The following is a 15,591-nucleotide window of genomic DNA, read 5'->3' on the forward strand; positions in this document are numbered from 1 at the left end:
ATGGGGGCCAGTATCCTGTATGGAGCGTTATATGGGGGCCAGTATCCTGTATGGAGCGTTTCTGAGCTATTGTAGAATTTACAATAGATATCGCTCATGTAATGTAAGAAGTGAAATCTTTGGCATTGTACTATATATATATTTCTCTGCGCATCACGAATCGTGGTATGTGTTAAAGGGGCCCACTGAGACTCTTTCGCCCAGGGCCCACAAAAACCTGGAGCCGGCCCTGCTGCACGGTCAGACACACCATAAGACGGTAGGGGCACATTTATAAAATTATCTCAGAGCAGAAACATTTTTTTAAACACAGCTAGTTGTGAAGGTTATTATTATTCCAAGATCTAATGATTAAAATGAACTTTAAAATTAACTTTGTTCTTGGGAAAACCCCTTTAAGTTCTATCAGAGGATTGGGATCTGCTACGTGGTAAATCACTCCTGTGGAGACTGTGTGCCTGATGTCTCTGTTCTCTCCATAGTCTCCCATAGGCTTTGGCTTGTGTATGTGCCCTTACAGTTTTGGAACTTTACCAATAATTTACACTTTTTGGGAGGGGAGGGGAAGTGGAGGTGTGATGACTTGTAACTAAATTATAGGTAGACAGATTCTTAGAGAAACTACTGCAGTCAGTAGCAGTTTTGAATATTGTATAGTCAGTGGCATATCGCCAATGTCGGTAGGCCACACAGCTGCTATGGGGCCTATGAGCCAGGTGGCTCAGTGCCAGCGGCAGCACCAGGCACCCCGCTCCACCTGTTATCACAAGTTTAACTGTATCGGCATCCTAGATGACGATACAGTTGAAAGCAATGATGAAGGAGGGAGCGTCAGATGATGCTACATTACCCATAATTCTTCCTCGGTGTCTGACATCTCAACAACGCAGGCGCAATGACATCACTACATTGCACACGCTGTGCTGAGATTTACTTTAGAGCCCTCACTGCAGAGACCGGACTAGCGGGGGTACGAGGAGGAGAGGTGAGTATTGTATTTTTTTTTTAAATAAAAAAGTTAATTGTGGTGGCCATAATACTGTTTGGAGGACTATGGGGAGTGCATTATACTGTATGGACTATGATAAATACATTATACTGTAGGGAGGACTATGAGGAGTGCATTATACTGTATGGAGGACTATGGGAAGTGCATTATACTGTATGGACTATGGGGAGTGCATTATACTGTATGAAGACTATGGGAAGTACATTATACTGTGTGGACTATGAAGAGTGCATTATACTGTACGGAGGACTATGGAGAGTGCATTATATTGTATGGACTATGGAGGAATGCATTATACTGCATGGAGGACTATGGGGAGTGCATTCTACTGTATGGACTATGGGGAGTGCATTATACTATATGGAGGACTATGGGGAGCTCATTATACTGTATTGACTATGGGGAGTGCATTATACTGTATGGAGGACTATGGGGAGTGCATTGTACTGTATGGAGGACTATGAGGAGTGCATTATACGATATGGAGGACTATGGGAAGTGCATTATACTGTATGGACTATGGGAAGTGCATTATACTGTATGGACTATGGGGAGTGTTTGGGGGACCCTTTTGTTGGTATCATACTTTATGGGTGCAATGAATGGGGAATCTAGGACTTCAGTAGGAGGAAAATTACTTTGTAAAGACTGCAAAGCTGTGAGATATGCTCTTCTGTGACTCCACCAAATATGTTTTTTTGGGTTGAGGTGCCCAATTAGAACTTCTGCTATGGGGCCCCATGATTTCAATGTACGTCCCTGGGTATAGTGTCTAGTTTCATATAGATGTCCTTTAACACTTCCTGCTTTTCACCTACAAACCTATATTTTGCCTAGAATCTTGAGTTTGTTTTGTTCAACTGGATCACACACTTTATTATTTATCTTTTTTATTTATCAAACTGAGAGAAACTTTAAAAGCAGATTTATTTGGTATAATTTCATATCTTAAAACATATGCATACATAAAAACACTTTTACCAATAGATTATATATATATATGTCTATATATGAACAATGCATACAATTCTGAAGAAATAAATCACTAAAAGGTAATCTTTCAGTATAGCTCTCCTCTTTTAAGCATGTCAGTATGAGTAAAGTATATAGAAAAGGTACTGTTTATACAAAGCAAATATATAAATGTGCTTCCACCACTAGATGGCCCTGTCAGCGCATATCTACACTGTGTTGTGTGTGCAGGCCATCTGAAAGAAACCACAAGACTCATGATCCTCCATCCCACCAATGCACCCAGCCTGCCAACTGCAAGCCAAAATTCTTGATAGCAAACCTCAAACGTTAGGTGTGCTGACACTTAAAGGACAGAGTATTACTTCCGCACTTAGATTTGCAACTGTGGTGTAGGTAACAGAAAATTCTTCAGATTGTTTAGGATTGATTGATATCTAGAACTGAATCATTGTCAGTTATGCATCTTCTTTCATAACATTCAGTTCTGGATAACATTTGTGACGTTGCATCCATGCTTTTGCTACACACAAAATTGCCCAGGAGGTAAACTATTTTAGACAATTGTCTGGCATCTGGAATGAAAATATTTAAACCCCTGAATTTCATATGCAAGTTTCAGATTAATATTAGGAAGGTGATATTGCAATTGTTTCTATACAACCGTTTTGTTTCTGTGATTAAACAGTGTAGTTCACGTATTTGCTACATGGAAACTGGTTGTAGGGATTGGTGATGGTCCTCTGTTCTCTGTAGCGGTAATTCTTCATCATGTTGATGTCTATCCACGTATATTGCACATTGGAATCTCCATAGGGTATTGACCATTTATACATACATAGCATGTGACATATCCTATATAAACTGTATTCCTTTAGAAAAAAAATAGGAATATGATCTACCAGAATTAGTCGCTCATTGTATTTTTCTCTGGCCCATGCAGCTCTGTCCAGTGGGCGCACAACTCATTCCCTCCAGAACGCTTATCACGACTGCAATGTAATACTGCGTATTAATGCCTATACCATCTTAATCTGGCAACATATTTTAGTTAAATTTAGCTAATGAAATTAATTATTGATGTAACAGAAGAAAGTACAAAGAATAGTTATCTTTCCTTTCCATCTTAGCTGGCTTCCTAGAAATGTTGACCAATATAAGAGAAACGCAATAGGCATAGTAAATTCTATAGAACGTCGTTCCCATAAATGAGCCCAAAGGTTTATTACTGACTCGGCACACTAGAAATGCTGGTTACAGGACTCCTAAAACTTGCTCGTGAAAGGCGCACACTGCTTTTCCTTCTGAGGGAACTTTCATTTGATGAGCCAGAGGTGACATCTCGGCCTTGCTGGTGACATGCTGGTACATTAATTCCCACCCTAGTGCAAGCACAGCAAAGGAATGCCACCATTGCTTTACGTACTTCGGAACTCCTGAGAGAGTAAATTAATGGGTTTAAAGCTGAGTTCAAAACAGCCAAGGCAAGCACCCATTCCAGTCCTACTGGAGACTGACACGAAGGAGGGGTGCATGAAGAGTCCACCAGGAGATAGACGAAAAGGGGAGTCCAGCAGATGACAAATGAGCCAAGGATGATGAGAACGGTTTGAAGTAAATGTATGGCACGCCGACTTTGGCTCGTGACTACAGTCCCCCTGGCATTGCAACACACTAAGTAATAAATAGTGCAGTAAAAACCAATAATTCCAATCAGGCTAATGGACAGAAGTCCAAGGCTAAATAAAATATATTGCCTTGAGTAAAGGGGAAGAAGACTGGAGCAGGATTCAATGTGGCATAGGCAGTTCCACCCAAACAAAGGCAAGGACCCAACAGTAGCAGCCAGCACCCAACATAAAATGATCAACCCCTGTGCACGCACCACTTTTCTAGAACGGCTCTCTGATACTAGAGCCACCATTGTACAATAACGCTCCACTGCGGTAATAAACAGACTGAAAGTAGAGGCAGCGAGGGTGGTAAATAGAAGGCCCTCTCTTAGAAACCATTGCTGTGGGGTCAGTCGGAAAGTAGTTTTACCTGAAAGGCATATATTTAGCAAGTATGAAATGCCAGCCAGGAGATCACTAACTGCAATATTTGCCAAACAGCAGTGAACCCAACGCCTCAAACGAAGGAACCTAAAAAGGGCAAACAAAAAGCATATAGTTAAGTTGAATTGCAATATGTTTTCTGAAGGTGAAATGAGTGGCTGGCCACAGCTTCCCCCAATGATAAAAGATGAGTGGTGACAGCAACAGACTTCATTTTCAGAATGGGTTGTCTTCATGGACAAACCCTTTAACCCCTTCGCAACCCTAGGATTTTGTGTTTTTGCATTTTCGTTTTTTGCTCCCCTTTCTCCCAGAGCCATAGCGTTTTTATTTTTTGGTCAATATGGCCGTGTGAGGGCTTATTTTTTGCGAGATGAGTTGTACTTTTGAACGACATTACTGGTCTTACCATATCATGTACTGGAAAACGGGAAAAAAGTTCCAAGTGCGGTGAAATTGCAAAAAAAGTGCATTACCACAGATGTTTTTTTTATTTTTTTTACCACGTTCACTGAATGCTAAAAATGACCTGCCACTATTATTCTCCAGGTCATTACGAGTTCGTAGATACCAAACATGAATGGGTTCTTTTTATTTAAGTGGTGAAAAAAAATTCCAAAGTTTGCTAAAAAAAAAAAAAAAAAATGGCGCCATTTTCAAAGACCCGTAGGTGTCTCCATTTTTCGGGATCTGGGGCCAGGTGAGGGCTTATTTTTTGTGCACCGAGCTGAATTTTTTATTGATACCACTTTGAGGTAGATCCGATGTTTTTATCGCCCGTTATTGCATTTTATTGCAATGTTGGGGTGACCAAAAAACGTAATTCTGGCGTTTAGAATTTTTTTCTCGTTACGCTGTTTACTGATCAGATTAATTCTTTTTTTATATTGATAGATCGGGAGATTCTGAACGCGGCGATATCAAATATGCGTATGTGTTTTTTTTTTATTATTTTATTTTGAATGGGGCAAAAGGGGGGTGATTTAAACTTTTATATTTTTTAAATTTTTTTAATATTTTTAAAAACATTTTTTTTTTCACTTTTTGCATGCTTCAATAGTCTCCATAGAAGACTAGAAGCAGCAACTGTCTGATTGCCTCTGCTACATAGAGGTGATGAGCAGATCACCTCTATGTAGCAGAAATGGTCCTGTGCTATGAGCGCCGACCACTAGGTGGCGCTCATAGCGATCAGCTCATGACAACCACTGGAGTCTGCTGCAGACCCAGGGTTGTCATGCCCACGCATCGGTGTCCCGCGATCACGTGACGGGGTCACCGATGGGTGGGGTAAGTGACGCGCTTCCTGCGCGGCGATGTTAATTGCCGCTGTTAGAGATTGACAGTGGCATTTAATATGTTAACAGCCGCGGGTGGATCGCGATTCCATCTGCGGCTGTTGTGGGCACATGTCAGCTGTAATAATCAGCTGACGTGCCCGGTTCAATGTGGGCTCAGCGCCGGAGCCCGCGCTGAACAGGGGGTTACAGCCTGGTGCGTACTAATACGCCTCAGGCTGTAAAGGGGTTAAAGACAATCTGTCACCAGGCTTTTGCTATATAATCTGAAAGCAGCATGATGTAGGGTCAGGAACCCTGATTCCAGTGATGTCCAGTGTGTCGCTGCTTCCTGTAGTTTTAAGGAAATCACTTTTCTCTGCTGCAGATCTAGCAGTTCTCAGAATGCTGAGCTTTGTGTAAGCCCCCCCACACCACTGATTAGCAGCTTTCTATGTAAACTGTGCATTGGTGGAAAGTTGCCAATCAGTGGTGGGGGCCGGGTAACATATAACTGGAGGACTACATTGCACAAGACAACTAGTCCTCTAGTGATAATCTTGAGCTGATAAAACACTGATTTTATTGAAACTACAAGCAGCCAAGTAAGTGACACATCACTGGAATCAGGGTCTCTCTCTTTGTCTCTCTGTCCCATCATGCTGCTCTTAGATTACATTGCATAAAACTGTTGACCGATTCCCTTTAAAATGAAAACGGAGAAATAATAATAATGGTCTGCGCTTTAGATAATTTAGAAGTGCGTCCTGTGGGCATCATTCTTGATTTCTTTTACATCCCAGATCATATCCTCCAAATTACTACACATTGTCTGCTCATTTCTATATCTTTGCTATTAAAGGGAACCTGTCAGAAACTTCTGTGCCCCAAATCATTTATTTGACTGTGTATCCCATTCAAAAATAAACAAATTGATCCCTTTATGATCCCATAAAACTTTTCCAGCAGCATGTTTTGATGTTCTGTATATGTGTGTGGAAGTGCATTGGGATGTGATGATGCACTTACACTTGCTAAGCCTCACGCTATATTGCCATAAAGGGATCAACTTGCTTATTTTTTAATGGTCTACACAGACATGCACCCTTGAAATTTAGGTTATAATAATGAGCCTTTTTCCCTGCTGCTTCATTGCGTCTCACCTCAGTAGCGCCACCAGCACGGTCAAGTTCTCCAATATGATGAAGACACTGATTAGGATGCTGATTATCTTCAGATACATGCCATTTTCACTTGATCGACCAATTAGACGCCCAGTCAGGTTATAATGTAAGAAGATAATATTAGCATTTTGTCTGTCCACCATCTCTAGACACTGGTTAGATGACAGGTTCATGATGGCATATAAAATTCTGAAAAATAAAATATTGATGGAATTGTGAAAGGCCTATAGTATATTTCGACTGTCACTGCTCTAAACAACAGATTGTTATTTGACTCTGTTTTACTTTCTGTCTTGTATACTTTTAACAGTGAGAATAATGCAGTCTATAGTGCATTTAGTTATAAATATATTACAGTAGATGTATAAGCAATAGTAATAAAGTGGATATGGAATAAAATATGGCACCCCAAGCATATTGTATGGATAGGTCGATTAGCTGATATACCGAATGGGAGATCATTTTAGACCACCTCTTTCCACCTTCTCACTAGTGCTTGACAGCCAATGTAATGTCATAAGGGCTGGAACGAGAGGTGGGCAAGGGTAGATGCTTGAATATTTTGCCACCAAGCACCAAAAGAAAGGGGGGGGCGGCATGTTAATTGAACATTGAAAAGGAGAAGAAAAAATAATTTCCTCTGGTGATATCCAATGAGCATTTTCTTCATCTGACTGATGGAAGTGCTCATCAACCGGAGACCAGTGTGTGAGACTGATACACTGTAATTTACTGCTTCCGGTCACAGTACATTCTCCATTCTCGGCTAGACCCGAGTTTAAGAACACATGTAGTGTTTGAAACGTGTTTGGTTTCTCCATTTTATTGGTCATTCCTCCTGTCCAGCTACGTCTACTAGAATGTATTATCACGCTATGAAATGTTTTTAAAGTGATTTAATAAAGAATGTTTTCTACATTTTATGCCACAGCTGGATCCATATCTTTTTCTGTGCAAGTTCACTCCACCTTCAGCAGGAACAGGATTCCATGCTTCAGCAATGAAACTCAATTGGAGTCTTCTACAAGGGTGAGCTGAAAAAATGTTTCTTCTTTTATCTGACATTATTCTCCACACACACCTCCTCCTCCTCCTCCTCAGAGGCTGCCCTGCTCTTCAGCACTCCTTGTACAGCCCCCACTGTATCCTTCTCCTGGTCCTGATGGCTCTTGTGCCTACAACACTGCGTTCCCACCTTCTCTCTCCCACACACACTCTGCGATCTTTTAATTGAGAGGCAAGTAGTGCTAAAATGCTAGGTAGTAATAGGGAAGATGGATTATGTTAGGAGGGCAGAGGAACGAGGTAGCACAGAAACTACAGGGGAATATCTACATTTATATATACAACTCAAATGTAGCAGAGTTAAATTTGTCAAACTCAGCCCTGCTACACTGACAAAAAATGCTGTGCTGCATCTGGAAAGTCTTCCTTTCTACATCTGACATTTTAATCATTAAGCAAGATCAGCTCTCCTACATCTAAATGGCACAGCTATAGTAACAGTGCCACACAGTCTTATCTTAAAGTCGACCTTTCACCAAATTTTTCATGTTGAACTGGACAGAGCAGCTGCAAAACGGAATAAACATTTTTTTTTAAATTTTGCTTCTCTGTTGCAGAGATATTAGGGGAGTGTGTAGTGGTATTTGGAGTTATTCCAAGTTTAGGTTGTAAAGATGTAACAGAGCTTTGGTTGTCAGATGGAGCAGGTAGTTTGTCTGATATAGTAGAGCTGTGTTTGGAAACAAACAGAGCTAGACGTCTTGTCTAGCTCTGTTTCCAAACACAGCTCTACTATATCAGACAAACTACCTGCTCCATCCGACAACCAAAGCTCTGTTACATCTTTAATAGAATTTATAAAAGCAAGGATTCCATCAGTGATTTGCCACTGTTACCCCCATTATACATCTGTCTTCCAATCCTCCATGCACCCAATATCACTTGGTGACTGCACTTAGACAGATCCTGGCTGGTGACCGGATCATGCAGCTTATTTCAAATGCCCTTATTTATTACAATGATGGCGGGACCATGCATGATGAGCATGTTTTACCTATTGTGTCTCCCATTGTGCCATCACTCCTCCTGTAACTGGTGAACTATGTGTTACTTTGTGATGTCTTTATTGTCTGTACATGTCCCCGCTTAATTGTAAAGTGCTGCGGAATATGTTGGCACTATATAAATAAAATTATTATTATTATAGTTCTTAATTGACGCAAGATGGGGAGAACGCAATTTTCCTATTTTGCCTAGTGCACCAATATATGTGATTCCAGCCCTAAATGTCCTTACTGTACAGTACATTTTCTTATCCGTTTCACTAGTACTAGAGATGGTCAGTAAGAGCTTATTCTTATTATTATTTATTATTATAGCGCCATTTATTGCATGGCGCCTGTAATACACTGGCTTGCTGCACTGCCAAAATGTCTGAGTGGGTGTGTTCTGGCTGACCACGTACCTCCCCTTCAGGTGACTGATCACATGACTGTGACATCATCACAGGTCCTGTGCGCACAGAGGAGATATATATCCGGGTGGTTTTGAAACACAAAAAGGCAAAAGGCCTGTTCTCTGTGTCTGGGACACCATTAGCCCTGGAAGGCACGAGGCCTGGAGACCATGTCTGGAGACCATGTCTGGTGAGCTTTAAACCACAGCTTTGGCAGAACAGAGCTGATAGAAGAGGCTAGACCAGGCAAAGGTAAAAGACGGTGCTTGATATGGACATTAGTGTTGTTACCTTGCTGAGGACTGTTTCTGATGCCAAGCGGGCATAGCTGCCACTGAAAGACTCTAGGATATTACGTGTGTAACATTCCTGCAAGCCATTGAGATGGACTATGTTATAAGCAGTTTATAATGAGTGATAAACTGCTGGACTTTAGTTTACTGGAAAACGTTGCATGTGTGCTTTAATTGACCCGGTGAAGTGAGTGCCCCTCAACATGATCAATAGCGCTACCTCACAATTGGTGGAGAATGCGGGCAACTGCAGCCTGGTTGCATGGGGTAACGGTACAGGACAACGAACGTGGATGCAAGCATCTGGCTGTGGCTCGGCGGGGCCACGAAGATTAAAGCATCTGGCTGGTACTCGGTGGGGTTACGAAAATTGTCATCACACTCAAACCTGGTTTGCTGTGGCTGGGTGGGGCCACGAAAATTTTTCCGGGGAGAGCGGTGTGAAGTGTCTGGTGTGAACAGCGTACCGTGATGGCTATGAATGGAGCAGTATCCCCAGACGGAATGGAGAAGGGGTTAGATGACCGGCTGCAAACGCTCTTCAGCAAAATAGAGTGTCCTGAAGAAATACAGGAGCTGATAAAGATGGCTGTGAAGGGAGCAGCAAATGAGACTGAAGCTATTGAGCGATTAAAGTGCCTGTTAAAATCACAGCAGCAGGTATTTGAGAAACAACAACAGGACATGGTACAGGAATGGCAAGAGCTGTTGGCACCTTACAGAATGGTGGCAGCGGTCCATTCCTTGAGTTCTCCTGTGGCGCCGGTACTATCCCAGAGTGCCCAGGGAGGTAGTATGATATGTTGTGAACTGTGTCCTAAGACTATTGCGTTTTTTTTTTTTAAAGTACCCCCTACAGGTGTGGTTGTCCAAAAGGGGGTGGAGTCTTAAAAGGGGGTGGAGCATACAAAACCAGAATTGGTTACTGGTCGTGTGTTGGTACCGCCTAAAAATGACAATTCAACTGTTGATATCTGGGTAGCTCCAGTAGAAGGGGTTGACATCAAAGTGGGAGGTGACTTGTTGGTCCACAACACCATGGGGAGTGACACAGACCCCACAGCTGACGGTGACACTACGAAAGTAGAAAGAGAGTTCAGTCAGGAGGAGTTAAACGAGGTGAAAAAGTCCTCCTCTCATCGTCGAAGGCGCAAGGGCCACAAAAAAGTTGCTCATGTAGCTTTTGCTGAAAGGGTAAATAAAGAAAATGCAATGCTGTGTGCCTTTATTCCCAGTGTGGATTCTCCTTTAGAAGCAGAGGAGATCAGGATAGAGGAGGAGGTGGCCAATCATGACCAAGAGCTGGAGCCTGTCAGGCAGCAGTATCAGAGTGACGTGCAGCAACTAAGGAAAAACATGGAGAACGTGTCCCAGGACTGAGCCTGGAGTCTGAATGGCAGAAAATAAACCAGGTTGTGAGGAACTTGCAGCGAGAACTGGAGGAAAGCAGCGAGGAAATCAACCAATGGAAGGAAATGTTCCAGAAAAATAAAGAGGACTTCCGCAAAACCAAGGAGGAGGTTTTGCAGTTCAAGCTTCAGAAAGAGGAGTCTGAAGATGAGCTGAACGAGATGAAAAATCATTTCTCCCTGGTGCAGTCAGAGCTGGACCAAGTGAAGAAAGGCTCTGTGGATGCGGAGGAAGCAGAGGTCACAAGAAAGGAAGTGCAGAGATTTCAGGAGCAGGTGTAGCAGCTGATGCAGGAGAAGCAAAGGCTGGATGAGGGTCCACACCAGAGGGATAGAGAGCTATCTTCCCTAAAAGGGGCGCTGAAGGATGAAGTTTCTGGACATGATCAAGACCTAGAACAACTGCGCGAACAGTTCAACCGGGAGCTGTGTGAAACCAAGAAGGAGTATGATGAACACATGAGGGAGCTGCAGCAATTCCAGGATCAAGTAAAGCCTCTAATGCAGGAGAAGGAGCGACTAGAGGACTCTCTGTACCAGCGAGACCGGGAGCTATCCGCCCTGAAAGGGGCATTAAAAGATGAGGTGTCTGGTCACAACCGTGAGGCAGAAAAGATGCGTGAAAAATTCAATAGGGAACTGCAACAAACCAAGAGAGACTATGAGGATCTCCTCAAGGTTAAGAAAAAAATAGAGGATGATAAGGCTGATGCAGAGCACATGCGCCAAGTGATTGAGACCACTCTGCAGGACACCCGTGATGAGAATGATGATCTCCGCAGAAAGATCCTAGGACTGGAAGCTCAGGTGAAGGAGCTGAAGATGTTCTGTGATGATCTCCAGAGGGCAGAGACGTGCCTTAAGGATAGAATCGGCAGGATGGAAGCTGAGCGGAAAAAGATGGAGGAGTCTATCGGAGAAGCCACAGACCAGGGTCAGGAGTTTGCCACTGGAGAAGGGAGGTATGAAGCAAATACCTCTTCGAATAATGCGAGCTTGGATGATTCGGTGGATGTAAGAGCCGAGATCAAGGAGCTTAAGGAGATGCTACAAGCCCATTTGAAGCAAGAGAACGTTGAGAGACTGGCTGTCGAGAGCCAAGTGGGCGCATTGGAGACAGAGAGGGCTGAGAGAATTCTGCTGATAAAGGAGCAGTTGAAGCAGGAAGAGCTTCAGAGATGGGCTGCTGAGAGGCGAGTAGCTGAGCTAGAGGAAGAAGTTTTCGAGCTCAAAGGTCGCCTGGCAAAGTACCAATCAGTGAACGAGGCCGCCTTGGAGAAGGAAAAGGGCAAACAAGTTGCGTTTAATCCTTTATACCATGAGAAGGTGGACCTGAGGAGAGCTGAGGAAGTGTTAAAAGAATATCATTATGGGATGGAAGATGTCAAAAGGAGAATTCTTGAGTTCATAGCTGTGAGTCAGCTCAGGGGAAGCATACAGGGTGAAGAAGCTGAAAGTCAGTTGTCCCTGAAACCTGAGCCAGATGATCGTTTGGAGACCACTGGTGAGACAGAAACTTCTCGGTACAAGTGCTTCATAGATGTACACGAAGATTTGAGAGAAGAATGCACCAGAGAGTCAGTGCATGAAGAGTTTAAGAAGGCTGTGGGAGCCTGTAAGGTGTACTCGACCTCAAAAGCTTAACAGCTGGTGGTCCTGTCCACAACCGAAGTCACAGTGAAGAGGTTAGCTGACCAAAGTGACATGCACTGGCGATGTGTTCTCAAGAAGCAGATTGTCCGGTTGAAGATGGAACAAGCCATTAGACAACTGGAGCTTATGAGAAAAGCTAAAGTCCGCGGGAAGAAGTCATCTGGGTGCCTCATGCTTTGGTAAGAAAGTTCATTGGGAGAAATGGCCAAGCCATGCAAATAATGGTAAATAAGTCTGGTGTGATGAAGGTAAGCAGTCCACGTGATCATCAGGACTGGATACCGGATAAAGACGGCATGGTGTCATTCTCTGCTGTAGGAATGGAAGAAAATCTTGCATATATACGAATGCTGAAAGAGTACTGAGTGACCTACCTGCGAGAGGTAGAACAGTTGAATCTCGCCAGACTGCGAATGGAAAGACAGCGTCGCCTGAGCAGCAGAAGATGGCAGCTGTCTATAAATTGTGAGACCAGACAGAGAAAGGGCCCTCTAAATAATAGAACGGCTACCGCAGAAGTTAGAGACCTTTCAAGATGTCCTGAGGATAGTGGGTGTGGGTTTAGAGGTAGTGTGTCCTCCAGTAACTCAGGTCTGAGAGGCCCATGCAAACGACCCAGTAGAATATGAGAGAGTACGGAGTCGGACCTGACATTATAAACAAGGGCAAGTGAGTCACACTGCTGTATTGACCGCTGGGAGTGGGGGAGGTCTAACAAGGTTACGACTCGGAAATGTGACTTGACGAAGTTAGCGACAATGACAGATGGTAGGTCCCTAAGGAACGGGCTAATGTTGATGACTAATGTTCCAGGGGCTGAGCAGCGCAAAGGTCAAGTACATGGACTCTGTGTGAACTGTGGGTTTTAATGTGATTATGTATATCATGTGTTCAATACCATGGGCTTGAACAAGAGGGGGAGGATATGTAATGCAGCGGCTTGCTGCATTGCCAAAATGTCTGAGGGGGTGTGTTCTGGCTGACCACGTACCTCCCCTACAGGTGACTGATCACATGACTGTGACATCATCACAGAGGATGTGCGCACAGAGGAGATATATATCCGGGACGTTTTGAAACACAAAAAGGCAAGAGACCTGATCTCTGTGCCTGGGACACCATTAGCCCTGGAAGGCACGAGGCCTGGAGACCATGTCTGGTGAGCCTTAAACCACAGCTTTGGCAGAACAGAGCTGATAGAAGCAGCTAGACCCGGCAAAGGTAAAAGACGGTGCTTGATATGGACATTAGTGTTGTTACCTTGCTGAGGACTGTATCTGAAGCCAAGTGGGCATAGCTGCCACTGAAAGGCTCCAGGATTTTACGTGTGTAACATTCCTGCGAGCTACTGAGATGGTCTATATTATAAGCAGTTTATAATAAGTAATAAACTGCTGGACTTTAGTTTACTGGAAAACGTTGCATGTGTGCTTTAATTGACCTGGTGAAGTGAGTGCCCCTCAACATGATCAATAGCGCTACCTCACACACCTTACATGTGAAAAGTGGGTATACATAGCAAAAACAATTACAATAATCTTGAACAATACAAGTCAGCGACTGGTACAGGAGAGGCGAGGACCCTGCCTGCTAGGGATCACAGTCTACAAGGGATGGGTGAGGATACAGTAGGTGAGGGTACAGCTGGTCGTGCAGCCGTGTGGTGGAGTGGTGGTTACTGCAGGTTGTAGGCTTGTCAGAAGAGGTGGGTCTTCAGGTTCCTTTTGAAGGTTTCCAAGGTAGGTGAGAGTTTGATATGTTGGGGTAGAGAGTTCCAGAGTAGGGGGGATGCACAGGAGAAATCTTATATGCGATTGTGGAAAGAGGAGATAAGAGGGGAGTAGAGAAGAAGATCTTGTGAGGATCGGAGGTTGCGTGAAGTTAAGTTCCGGGAGACTAGGTCACATATGTATGGAGGAGACAGGTTGTGGATGACTTTGTATGCCAGGGTTAGGATCTTGAACTTGAGCCTCTGGGCAATGGGGAGCCAGTGAGGGGACTGACAGAGGGGAGAAGCCAGGGAATAGCGAGGGGGCAGGTGGATTAGTCGGGCAGCAGAGTTTAGGATAGATTGGAGGGGCGCGAGAGTGTTAGAAGAGAGGCCACAGAGCAGGAGGTTGCAGTACTCGAGGCGGGAGATGATGAGGGCATGCACTAGTGTTTTTGAAGAGTCTTTGCTAAGTAATGAGAGGATCCGGGAGATATTTTTTAGTTGGAGTCGGCAGGAAGTGGACAGGCCTTGGATATGAGGTTTGAAGGAGATATCAGAGTCAAGGGTTACCCCGAGGCAGCGAGCTTGTGGGACTGGGGAGAGTGGGCAGCCATTAACTTTGATGGATAGGTCAGATGGGGGGTTGAGTGAGGTGGGGGAAAGATGATGGATTCTGTTTTATCCATGTTAAGTTTTAGAAATCTAGCGAAGAAGAAGGATGAAATAGCGGACAGACATTGTGGGATTCTGGTTAGTAAGGAGGTGATTTCGGGTCCAGAGAGGTAGATCTGTGTGTCATCAGCATAGAGGTGATACCGAAAGAGGTGGCGTTTTTGCCATAAGTGATGACCTTCATTTCATTCATCACTTCATATAACTATCAGATGCTGGTCTCCCAATGTACAGAACATCATAAGTGACAACTTGGTTAATTTAGCTTTATTTATACTTTACTTTATGTATTTAGAATAGTTTTCTCACTATCTTAAGTGTTTTTTTCCTATTCATGTAAACAGCTTTTTAGATTGGTCTGGTACCCTTGGAAACAGTCAGCAGATCAGCTCCTGTGTCAGACACTTGACCTAGTCTAAGGCCACAGCCCCACTATCAGTATTTGGTCAGTATTCGGTCAGTATTTTTTCTCAGGAGTGGGAGCCAAAACCAGATGAGGAACAATCAGAGAAAAGGTAGAATAGAAACAAGTCACCCATTCTGCATTTATCACCCACTCCTGGTTTTGGCTCCCACTCCTGAGAAAAATACTGACCGAATACTGAATAAATACTGATAGCGAGGCTGTGGCCTATGACTAGGGATTGTTGTTGAAAGGAGAAAGTAATATCAACAGAGATTAACTCAGCACTAAATCTGCAGCTATGTGGATTTAATTGCAGAAATTTTGCAGAATTGACGCAACTTTCACCTGCAGGGTTAATGCGCAGATAAACTTGACACACTACTGATTTCAAATATTTTTCATGCAACATGTTCCACTCGATGAAAAATCTGCTGCATATTCACCTACACCTGTAAAATTCACTGACCAATGTTATTCAGTAGGACAG

General features: G+C 43.6%; 1 protein-coding gene across 2 annotated transcripts in view; it reads right to left on the reverse strand.

Moving 5' to 3' along the window:
• Positions 1-2,074: 2,074 nt before the first annotated feature.
• The window catches only part of S1PR4 (sphingosine-1-phosphate receptor 4), a 49,316-nt gene continuing 35,799 nt past the window's right edge, over positions 2,075-15,591 (reverse strand). For both annotated transcript variants that reach the window (XM_073651466.1, XM_073651472.1), the window contains 2 exons: positions 6,479-6,688; positions 2,075-4,125 (listed from right to left, as the gene is read on the reverse strand). In XM_073651466.1, coding sequence (XP_073507567.1) covers positions 3,207-4,125; positions 6,479-6,672 — 1,113 coding nt within the window. In that variant the 5' untranslated portion in view covers positions 6,673-6,688 and the 3' untranslated portion in view covers positions 2,075-3,206. The remainder of the gene's footprint in view (positions 4,126-6,478; positions 6,689-15,591) is intronic.

The sequence above is a fragment of the Phyllobates terribilis genome, unplaced genomic scaffold (genome assembly GCF_046119375.1).
Source record: "Phyllobates terribilis strain yellow unplaced genomic scaffold, ASM4611937v1 Scaffold_1__5_contigs__length_1240528914, whole genome shotgun sequence".
Lineage (NCBI taxonomy): Eukaryota > Metazoa > Chordata > Amphibia > Anura > Dendrobatidae > Phyllobates > Phyllobates terribilis.